Source organism: Pelobates fuscus, chromosome 10 (genome assembly GCF_036172605.1).
Source record: "Pelobates fuscus isolate aPelFus1 chromosome 10, aPelFus1.pri, whole genome shotgun sequence".
NCBI lineage: Eukaryota > Metazoa > Chordata > Amphibia > Anura > Pelobatidae > Pelobates > Pelobates fuscus.
Genome location: NC_086326.1, coordinates 4,940,551 through 4,953,656, shown reverse-complemented (window position 1 = coordinate 4,953,656; position 13,106 = coordinate 4,940,551). Strand labels below are relative to the sequence as shown.

General features: G+C 37.1%; 1 protein-coding gene across 3 annotated transcripts in view; it reads right to left on the bottom strand.

Annotated features, from left to right (window-relative positions):
* The window catches only part of SHTN1 (shootin 1), a 167,403-nt gene that overhangs the window by 72,660 nt on the left and 81,637 nt on the right, over window positions 1–13,106 (bottom strand). For all 3 annotated transcript variants that reach the window (XM_063433979.1, XM_063433977.1, XM_063433978.1), the window contains exon 10: window positions 12,729–12,882. In XM_063433979.1, the coding sequence (XP_063290049.1) occupies window positions 12,729–12,882 (154 nt within the window). The remainder of the gene's footprint in view (window positions 1–12,728; window positions 12,883–13,106) is intronic.

Genomic DNA, 13,106 nt, shown 5'->3' with positions numbered 1-13,106 from the left:
ACCCAGAATATCTGGAACCAGCTAACCTGGATATAATGATTAATAACCCAGAATATCTGGAACCAGCTAACCTGGATATAATGATTAATAACCCAGAATATCTGGAACCAGCTAACCTGGATATAATGATTAATAACCCAGAATATCTGGAACCAGATGACCTGGATATAATGATTAATAACCCAGAATATCTGGAACCAGCCAACCTGGATATAATGATTAATAACCCAAAATATCTGGAACCAGCCAACCTGGATATACTGATTAATAACCCAGAATATCTGGAACTAGCCAACCTGGATATAATGATTAATAACCCAGAATATCTGGAACCAGCCAACCTGGATATAATGATCAATAACCCAGAATATCTGGAACCAGCTAACCTGGATATAATGATTAATAACCCAGAATATCTGGAACCAGCCAACCTGGATATACTGATTAATAACCCAGAATATCTGGAACTAGCCAACCTGGATATAATGATTAATAACCCAGAATATCTGGAACCAGCCAACCTGGATATAATGATTAATAACCCAGAATATCTGGAACCAGCTAACCTGGATATAATGATTAATAACCCAGAATATCTGGAACCAGATAACCTGGATATAATGATTAATAACCCAGAATATCTGGAACCAGCCAACCTGGATATAATGATTAATAACCCAGAATATCTGGAACCAGCTAACCTGGATATAATGATTAATAACCCAAAATATCTGGAACCAGATGACCTGGATATAATGATTAATAACCCAGAATATCTGGAACCAGATAACCTGGATATAATGATTAATAACCCAGAATATCTGGAACCAGCCAACCTGGATATAATGATTAATAACCCAGAATATCTGGAACCAGCTAACCTGGATATAATGATTAATAACCCAAAATATCTGGAACCAGATGACCTGGATATAATGATTAATAACCCAGAATATCTGGAACCAGCTAACCTGGATATAATGATTAATAACCCAGAATATCTGGAACCAGCCAACCTGGATATAATGATTAATAACCCAGAATATCTGGAACCAGCTAACCTGGATATAATGAGTAATAACCCAGAATATCTGGAACCAGCCAACCTGGATATACTGATTAATAACCCAGAATATCTGGAACCAGCCAACCTGGATATAATGATTAATAACCCAGAATATCTGGAACCAGCTAACCTGGATATAATGATTAATAACCCAAAATATCTGGAACCAGATGACCTGGATATAATGATTAATAACCCAGAATATCTGGAACCAGCCAACCTGGATATAATGATTAATAACCCAGAATATCTGGAACCAGCTAACCTGGATATAATGATTAATAACCCAGAATATCTGGAACCAGCCAACCTGGATATAATGATTAATAACCCAGAATATATGGAACCAGCCAACCTGGATATAATGATTAATAACCCAGAATATCTGGAACCAGCCAACCTGAATATAATGATTAATAACCCAGAATATCTGGAACCAGCCAACCTGGATATAATGATTAATAACCCAGAATATCTGGAACCAGCCAACCTGGATATAATGATTAATAACCCAAAATATCTGGAACCAGCCAACCTGGATATAATGATTATTAACCCAGAATATCTGGAACCAGCTAACCTGGATATAATGATTAATAACCCAGAATATCTGGAACCAGCCAACCTGGATATAATGATTAATAACCCAGAATATCTGGAACCAGCTAACCTGGATATAATGATTAATAACCCAGAATATCTGGAACCAGCTAACCTGGATATAATGATTAATAACCCAGAATATCTGGAACCAGCTAACCTGGATATAATGATTAATAACCCAGAATATCTGGAACCAGCTAACCTGGATATAATGATTAATAACCCAGAATATCTGGAACCAGCCAACCTGGATATAATGATTAATAACCCAGAATATCTGGAACCAGCTAACCTGGATATAATGATTAATAACCCAGAATATCTGGAACCAGATGACCTGGATATAATGATTAATAACCCAGAATATCTGGAACCAGCTAACCTGGATATAATGATTAATAACCCAGAATATCTGGAACCAGATGACCTGGATATAATGATTAATAACCCAGAATATCTGGAACCAGCTAACCTGGATATAATGATTAATAACCCAGAATATCTGGAACCACCTAACCTGGATATAATGATTAATAACCCAGAATATCTGGAACCAGCCAACCTGGATATAATGATTAATAACCCAGAATATCTGGAACCAGCCAACCTGGATATAATGATTAATAACCCAGAATATCTGGAACCAGCTAACCTGGATATAATGATTAATAACCCAGAATATCTGGAACCAGCTAACCTGGATATAACGATTAATAACCCAGAATATCTGGAACTAGCCAACCTGGATATAATGATTAATAACCCAGAATATCTGGAACCAGCTAACCTGGATATAATGATTAATAACCCAGAATATCTGGAACCAGATGACCTGGATATAATGATTAATAACCCAGAATATCTGGAACCAGCTAACCTGGATATAATGATTAATAACCCAGAATATCTGGAACCAGCTAACCTGGATATAATGATTAATAACCCAGAATATCTGGAACCAGCCAACCTGGATATAATGATTAATAACCCAGAATATCTGGAACCAGATGACCTGGATATAATGATTAATAACCCAGAATATCTGGAACCAGCTAACCTGGATATAATGATTAATAACCCAGAATATCTGGAACCAGCTAACCTGGATATAATGATTAATAACCCAGAATATCTGGAACCAGCTAACCTGGATATAATGATTAATAACCCAGAATATCTGGAACCAGCTAACCTGGATATAATGATTAATAACCCAGAATATCTGGAACCAGATGACCTGGATATAATGATTAATAACCCAGAATATCTGGAACCAGCCAACCTGGATATAATGATTAATAACCCAAAATATCTGGAACCAGCCAACCTGGATATACTGATTAATAACCCAGAATATCTGGAACTAGCCAACCTGGATATAATGATTAATAACCCAGAATATCTGGAACCAGCCAACCTGGATATAATGATTAATAACCCAGAATATCTGGAACCAGCTAACCTGGATATAATGATTAATAACCCAGAATATCTGGAACCAGCCAACCTGGATATAATGATTAATAACCCAGAATATCTGGAACCAGCTAACCTGGATATAATGATTAATAACCCAGAATATCTCGAACCAGCTAACCTGGATATAATGAGTAATAACCCAGAATATCTGGAACCAGCCAACCTGGATATACTGATTAATAACCCAGAATATCTGGAACCAGCCAACCTGGATATAATGATTAATAACCCAGAATATCTGGAACCAGCTAACCTGGATATAATGATTAATAACCCAGAATATCTGGAACCAGCCAACCTGGATATACTGATTAATAACCCAGAATATCTGGAACTAGCCAACCTGGATATAATGATTAATAACCCAGAATATCTGGAACCAGCCAACCTGGATATAATGATTAATAACCCAGAATATCTGGAACCAGCTAACCTGGATATAATGATTAATAACCCAGAATATCTGGAACCAGATAACCTGGATATAATGATTAATAACCCAGAATATCTGGAACCAGCCAACCTGGATATAATGATTAATAACCCAAAATATCTGGAACCAGATGACCTGGATATAATGATTAATAACCCAGAATATCTGGAACCAGCTAACCTGGATATAATGATTAATAACCCAGAATATCTGGAACCAGCCAACCTGGATATAATGAGTAATAACCCAGAATATCTGGAACCAGCTAACCTGGATATAATGATTAATAACCCAGAATATCTGGAATCAGCTAACCTGGATATAATGATTAATAACCGAGAATATCTGGAACTAGCCAACCTGGATATGATGATTAATAACCCAGAATATCTGGAACCAGCCAACCTGGATATAATGATTAATAACCCAGAATATCTGGAACCAGCTAACCTGGATATAATGATTAATAACCCAGAATATCTGGAACTAGCCAACCTGGATATAATGATTAATAACCCAGAATATCTGGAACCAGCTAACCTGGATATAATGATTAATAACCCAGAATATCTGGAACCAGCCAACCTGGATATAATGATTAATAACCCAGAATATCTGGAACCAGATGACCTGGATATAATGATTAATAACCCAGAATATCTGGAACCAGCTAACCTGGATATAATGATTAATAACCCAGAATATCTGGAACCAGCTAACCTGGATATAATGATTAATAACCCAGAATATCTGGAACCAGCTAACCTGGATATAATGATTAATAACCCAGAATATCTGGAACCAGCTAACCTGGATATAATGATTAATAACCCAGAATATCTGGAACCAGATGACCTGGATATAATGATTAATAACCCAGAATATCTGGAACCAGCCAACCTGGATATAATGATTAATAACCCAAAATATCTGGAACCAGCCAACCTGGATATACTGATTAATAACCCAGAATATCTGGAACTAGCCAACCTGGATATAATGATTAATAACCCAGAATATCTGGAACCAGCCAACCTGGATATAATGATCAATAACCCAGAATATCTGGAACCAGCTAACCTGGATATAATGATTAATAACCCAGAATATCTGGAACCAGCCAACCTGGATATACTGATTAATAACCCAGAATATCTGGAACTAGCCAACCTGGATATAATGATTAATAACCCAGAATATCTGGAACCAGCCAACCTGGATATAATGATTAATAACCCAGAATATCTGGAACCAGCTAACCTGGATATAATGATTAATAACCCAGAATATCTGGAACCAGATAACCTGGATATAATGATTAATAACCCAGAATATCTGGAACCAGCCAACCTGGATATAATGATTAATAACCCAGAATATCTGGAACCAGCTAACCTGGATATAATGATTAATAACCCAAAATATCTGGAACCAGATGACCTGGATATAATGATTAATAACCCAGAATATCTGGAACCAGATAACCTGGATATAATGATTAATAACCCAGAATATCTGGAACCAGCCAACCTGGATATAATGATTAATAACCCAGAATATCTGGAACCAGCTAACCTGGATATAATGATTAATAACCCAAAATATCTGGAACCAGATGACCTGGATATAATGATTAATAACCCAGAATATCTGGAACCAGCTAACCTGGATATAATGATTAATAACCCAGAATATCTGGAACCAGCCAACCTGGATATAATGATTAATAACCCAGAATATCTGGAACCAGCTAACCTGGATATAATGAGTAATAACCCAGAATATCTGGAACCAGCCAACCTGGATATACTGATTAATAACCCAGAATATCTGGAACCAGCCAACCTGGATATAATGATTAATAACCCAGAATATCTGGAACCAGCTAACCTGGATATAATGATTAATAACCCAGAATATCTGGAACCAGCCAACCTGGATATACTGATTAATAACCCAGAATATCTGGAACCAGCCAACCTGGATATAATGATTAATAACCCAGAATATCTGGAACCAGCTAACCTGGATATAATGAGTAATAACCCAGAATATCTGGAACCAGCCAACCTGGATATAATGATTAATAACCCAGAATATCTGGAACCAGCCAACCTGGATATAATGATTAATAACCCAGAATATCTGGAACCAGCCAACCTGGATATAATGATTAATAACCCAGAATATCTGGAACCAGCTAACCTGGATATACTGATTAATAACCCAGAATATCTGGAACCGGCCAACCTGGATATAATGATTAATAACCCAGAATATCTGGAACCAGCTAACCTGGATATAACGATTAATAACCCAGAATATCTGGAACTAGCCAACCTGGATATAATGATTAATAACCCAGAATATCTGGAACCAGCCAACCTGGATATAATGATTAATAACCCAGAATATCTGGAACCAGCTAACCTGGATATACTGATTAATAACCCAGAATATCTGGAACCAGCCAACCTGGATATAATGATTAATAACCCAGAATATCTGGAACCAGCTAACCTGGATATAATGATTAATAACCCAGAATATCTGGAACCAGCCAACCTGGATATAATGATTAATAACCCAGAATATATGGAACCAGCCAACCTGGATATAATGATTAATAACCCAGAATATCTGGAACCAGCCAACCTGAATATAATGATTAATAACCCAGAATATCTGGAACCAGCCAACCTGGATATAATGATTAATAACCCAGAATATCTGGAACCAGCCAACCTGGATATAATGATTAATAACCCAAAATATCTGGAACCAGCCAACCTGGATATAATGATTATTAACCCAGAATATCTGGAACCAGCTAACCTGGATATAATGATTAATAACCCAGAATATCTGGAACCAGCCAACCTGGATATAATGATTAATAACCCAGAATATCTGGAACCAGCTAACCTGGATATAATGATTAATAACCCAGAATATCTGGAACCAGCTAACCTGGATATAATGATTAATAACCCAGAATATCTGGAACCAGCTAACCTGGATATAATGATTAATAACCCAGAATATCTGGAACCAGCTAACCTGGATATAATGATTAATAACCCAAAATATCTGGAACCAGCCAACCTGGATATAATGATTAATAACCCAGAATATCTGGAACCAGCTAACCTGGATATAATGATTAATAACCCAGAATATCTGGAACCAGATGACCTGGATATAATGATTAATAACCCAGAATATCTGGAACCAGCTAACCTGGATATAATGATTAATAACCCAGAATATCTGGAACCAGCCAACCTGGATATACTGATTAATAACCCAGAATATCTGGAACCAGCCAACCTGGATATAATGATTAATAACCCAGAATATCTGGAACCAGCCAACCTGGATATAATGATTAATAACCCAGAATATCTGGAACCAGCTAACCTGGATATAATGATTAATAACCCAGAATATCTGGAACCAGCTAACCTGGATATAACGATTAATAACCCAGAATATCTGGAACTAGCCAACCTGGATATAATGATTAATAACCCAGAATATCTGGAACCAGCTAACCTGGATATAATGATTAATAACCCAGAATATCTGGAACCAGATGACCTGGATATAATGATTAATAACCCAGAATATCTGGAACCAGCTAACCTGGATATAATGATTAATAACCCAGAATATCTGGAACCAGCTAACCTGGATATAATGATTAATAACCCAGAATATCTGGAACCAGCCAACCTGGATATAATGATTAATAACCCAGAATATCTGGAACCAGATGACCTGGATATAATGATTAATAACCCAGAATATCTGGAACCAGCTAACCTGGATATAATGATTAATAACCCAGAATATCTGGAACCAGCTAACCTGGATATAATGATTAATAACCCAGAATATCTGGAACCAGCTAACCTGGATATAATGATTAATAACCCAGAATATCTGGAACCAGCTAACCTGGATATAATGATTAATAACCCAGAATATCTGGAACCAGATGACCTGGATATAATGATTAATAACCCAGAATATCTGGAACCAGCCAACCTGGATATAATGATTAATAACCCAAAATATCTGGAACCAGCCAACCTGGATATACTGATTAATAACCCAGAATATCTGGAACTAGCCAACCTGGATATAATGATTAATAACCCAGAATATCTGGAACCAGCCAACCTGGATATAATGATTAATAACCCAGAATATCTGGAACCAGCTAACCTGGATATAATGATTAATAACCCAGAATATCTGGAACCAGCCAACCTGGATATAATGATTAATAACCCAGAATATCTGGAACCAGCTAACCTGGATATAATGATTAATAACCCAGAATATCTCGAACCAGCTAACCTGGATATAATGAGTAATAACCCAGAATATCTGGAACCAGCCAACCTGGATATACTGATTAATAACCTAGAATATCTGGAACCAGCCAACCTGGATATAATGATTAATAACCCAGAATATCTGGAACCAGCTAACCTGGATATAATGATTAATAACCCAGAATATCTGGAACCAGCCAACCTGGATATACTGATTAATAACCCAGAATATCTGGAACTAGCCAACCTGGATATAATGATTAATAACCCAGAATATCTGGAACCAGCCAACCTGGATATAATGATTAATAACCCAGAATATCTGGAACCAGCTAACCTGGATATAATGATTAATAACCCAGAATATCTGGAACCAGATAACCTGGATATAATGATTAATAACCCAGAATATCTGGAACCAGCCAACCTGGATATAATGATTAATAACCCAAAATATCTGGAACCAGATGACCTGGATATAATGATTAATAACCCAGAATATCTGGAACCAGCTAACCTGGATATAATGATTAATAACCCAGAATATCTGGAACCAGCCAACCTGGATATAATGAGTAATAACCCAGAATATCTGGAACCAGCTAACCTGGATATAATGATTAATAACCCAGAATATCTGGAATCAGCAAACCTGGATATAATGATTAATAACCGAGAATATCTGGAACTAGCCAACCTGGATATAATGATTAATAACCCAGAATATCTGGAACCAGCCAACCTGGATATAATGATTAATAACCCAGAATATCTGGAACCAGCTAACCTGGATATAATGATTAATAACCCAGAATATCTGGAACTAGCCAACCTGGATATAATGATTAATAACCCAGAATATCTGGAACCAGCTAACCTGGATATAATGATTAATAACCCAGAATATCTGGAACCAGCCAACCTGGATATAATGATTAATAACCCAGAATATCTGGAACCAGCCAACCTGGATATAATGATTAATAACCCAGAATATCTGGAACCAGCCAACCTGGATATACTGATTAATAACCCAGAATATCTGGAACCAGCCAACCTGGATATAATGATTAATAACCCAGAATATCTGGAACTAGCCAACCTGGATATAATGATTAATAACCCAGAATATCTGGAACCAGCCAACCTGGATATAATGATTAATAACCTAGAATATGACAAACTATTACACAGACTCTTATTCATACTGGTGGGAACCAGAAAATAGTTTACATAATACATATACTGACATATGTCTTGTAGACTTGTATTTCATACAGTTACCCTACTAACCTCAACATCGAAGGAAAGGGATTTAGGGGTGATTATTTCTGATATTGATGATAAAGGTAGGCAGACAATGTAATGGAGCAGCAGGAAATGCTAGCAGAATGCTTGGTTGTATAGGGAGAGGTATTAGCAGTAGAAAGAGGGAAGTGCTCATGCCATTGTACAGAACACTGGTGAGACCTCACTTGGAGTATTGTACGCAGTACTGGAGACCGTATCTCCAGAAGGATATTGATACCTTAGAGAGAGTTCAGAGAAGGGCTACTAAACTGGTTCATGGATTACAGGATACAACTTACCAGGAAAGGTTAAAGGATCTTAACATGTATAGCTTGGAGGAAAGACGAGACAGGGGGATATGATAGAAACATTTAAATACATAAAGGGAATTAACACAGTAAAGGAGGAGACTATATTTAAAAGAAGAAAAACTACCACAACAAGAGGACATAGTCTTAAATTAGAGGGACAAAGGTTTAAAAATAATATCAGGAAGTATTACTTTACTGAGAGGGTAGTGGATGCATGGAATAGCCTTCCAGCTGAAGTGGTAGAGGTTAAGCCAGTAAGGGAGTTTAAGCATGCGTGGGATAGGCATAAGGCTATCCTAACTATAAGATAAGGCCAGGGACTAATGAAAGTATTTAGAAAATTGGGCAGACTAGATGGGCCGAATGGTTCTTATCTGCCATCACATTCGATGTTTCTATATTTAACATCAATATGGAATATTTATAGTCAACTAAAAACAATTACAAATTAAGGAAATAATACTTATATGTTAATTGGTTTATCCACCCCCTGCTAATGAGTAAATAAAAGGGTGTCATAAACAAAAACAGTGAATTGTTTGAAGGCCGTTTGGATTTTGTTGGCTTCCGAGATCCTCTAAAATCCATTATGTAATGACCGCCTCTAATTACTGGCAACTCGCTACTAATCTTGTAACGTTCCTCTGACGAGCTATTCTGTACTCTCTTTAATGGAACAAAATATCGATTGGGACTTGTAATCACAGTCTGTACTTGTACTAAACCAGCTGTTTAAAGAAAACAAAAAGAGTATTCCACGTGTTTCAACTCCCATTCTCGACATTCTTAGGCTGAAAACTGAAAACTGAATTTCCAGAAATACGAAACATTTTTACTTTATTTAGAAGGTGTTGACTTTTTCCATAATACGGTGCAATGTTTGAACAGAACACACAAATAAACAATAACTAACACATTGGTAACAATGATGCATACAATAAAGCAGACTATTTAGCAGGCAGAGACAATCCCTAGAAAAGGTGAAGTTAACCTTCAGATTGGCTCTAACACAGAGCCTTCAGACATTAGGTATGCCATGTTTTTATGATTGAATTACAAAGATATTAGGAGTTTTATTAAGGTTTATTGAGGGCTCTTGGGTAATGTACACCTTTATAATCTGAGATCAAGGCTTCTCTGTTTACACTTTACTGTCTTAATGTTGTTTCTTTTATTTGTTACCTTCTATCATTTTAAACCTTTAACCTACATTGTAGCACTCGTTCTATTGGGTGAACAGCTTTATGCAACATTATTTATAATAGAGTGTTCACTCAATTTGTTGCTGAGCAGTTACCCTGCTATTCTCAGAGAGAGAGAGGAGTAATTTGGGTGTAATATTGGCTATGGCTCTTTGTTTCTCTTTCCACCCTATTTGTGTCAATGTTGACTCTAAGCAGAGTTTAAAACAACACTATAGGGTCAGGAACACAGACATGTATTCCTGACCCTATAGTGTTAAAACCACCATCTACCACTCCTCCCCCGCCCCTCAAATATAGTAAAATCTTACTTGCATTCAAAACTGAAGCTGCTGCGTCTACCCCGATCTGCCTGCTTGGCTGGCATCATCAGAAGTGATTCTCTGAGTGAATCAAATTGCTTTTACATAGGATTGGCTGAGACTGTCAAGGAGGCAGATCGGGGGCAGAGCCAGCACAAGTCAAACAGAACCCTGGCCAATCAGCATCTCCTCATAGAGATGAATTGAATCAATGAATCTCTATGAGGAAAGTTCAGTGTCTGCATGCAGAGGGTGGAGACACTGAATGTCAGTCACACTTTGCAGCACTGCCCCAGGAAGCACCTCTAGCAGCCATCTGAGGAGTGGCCAGTGGAGGGTTCCCTAGGCTGTATTAGCATCCATTCCAACCTTCATCGCACTGGTGTAAATTGTGACACCAAACACTTCACACACGCAAACATGTTCTGGGCATACAGGCGCTACCAGCCCTACGTCATTCACACACACAAACACATTCTTTGCACACAGGAATGATGCAGGCCTGGCTTTTACTGCCAGATCTATATAATTATTCAAAGAGCTCTATGTCTTTGCCCTGTTGTGGTTCCCAATAACGTGTTCTTAGTTCAGTGTTTTTCTGTTATACCATCTCAGCTTGTCTGTATTATCCTGTTCTCTGTAGTCCTAGGCTCGGCCTTGTATTACGTTAATGTGTATTTCTGGATCCCCTGGCCTTGGCTTGTTTTTACTTTTTTTTAACCTACCATAGGCACTGTGTTAAGCCAAGCCATTCTAAGGCCGGATAATACGCCACTATCTCTATTAATGCTGCTAGGGTTCAAGCTGTGTGTGGCAGGTTACCCTCTTTAACTTGACAATGGGAAAATAAATTCCACACTCTCGCTCATTAGGACATATACCAAGAAGACCAAACTAATTTGGCACCACTATTTAGTTCTCTTTTAATACTAATTATCTGAATTAAAGAATGAGAATTTATTAACTTACTCTTTCCCAAATTGCCTCTTACAATCCGTAATGAATCCTGCATCCAGACAGATCTCATCACTCATCTCTCCGCCAGTCTTTACACCAACTTCCTACAAAATGTAGGATTCAACTGCAGATACCTGCTCCTGCCCTCTGCTCACATGTGCCTCTCTGACTGTCACTTTAACCCCTTAAGGACCAAACTTCTGGAATAAAAGGGAATCATGACATGTCACACATGTCATGTGTCCTTAAGGGGTTAAATAAAGGACTTCACTTTCTTGAAAGTGAAGACCAGATCAGCAAATCTACAAGTCCAACAGCAAACAGGCAGCTTCTAATTATAATTAAACAGCATGCGATTGCTAGCAGCAAATGAGAACAGGCTATCCTCAGTTGAATGGATTAACTTGAGAGGAAAATGAAATGTCTCTTAACCTGCCTGACAAAGCTAGACACACTCAATGTCCCAATACTTTGTATTATTCTACTTTATTCAAAATTTACAGAACAGGATAGAAAAGCAAAAATATAACCATGTTTGATGCCAAATTTTACATATGTCATTTTTGTCATATGAAAGGATGGAGAATGGTTAACTTCATTTGTTTGTCAGGAATTCAAAATTACATTTAAAATGTAGGCCAAAATTGGAGAAATTCCTCAGAATTGTGCAATTATTTTTACCCAAATAATTATGGGAAGATCGCCTGCTGCAGGACGTTCCCTTATAGGAAGCAGACAATACCTGAGTGCTTTAGATCCCGAACAGTAGACTCTGAACTCTGAAATTTGGCTTCCAAGTCTCTCCGGTCCTCTTCTAACAGGTCCATCTGTTTCTTAAGGCTTTCGATTTCTTTTTGGAGTTTGTCCTCTTCTAATTTTTCCTCTAATTCCTTAACCTGCATTTATATTTTATAAAAGATCAGAATATAGAATGTTCCAATATTTGGAGGGGACATTATTTAGAACCTTTAGGTTGATCTGCCGTTTATCATTATTATAATTACTAGGAAAGTCGGTTAACTTGTTTTTCCTCTTTTCAATAAATGTCATGAATCAATGTAATGGTCTATGTGAATTGATTTAACCCCTTAAGGACCAAACTTCTGGAACAAAAGGGAAT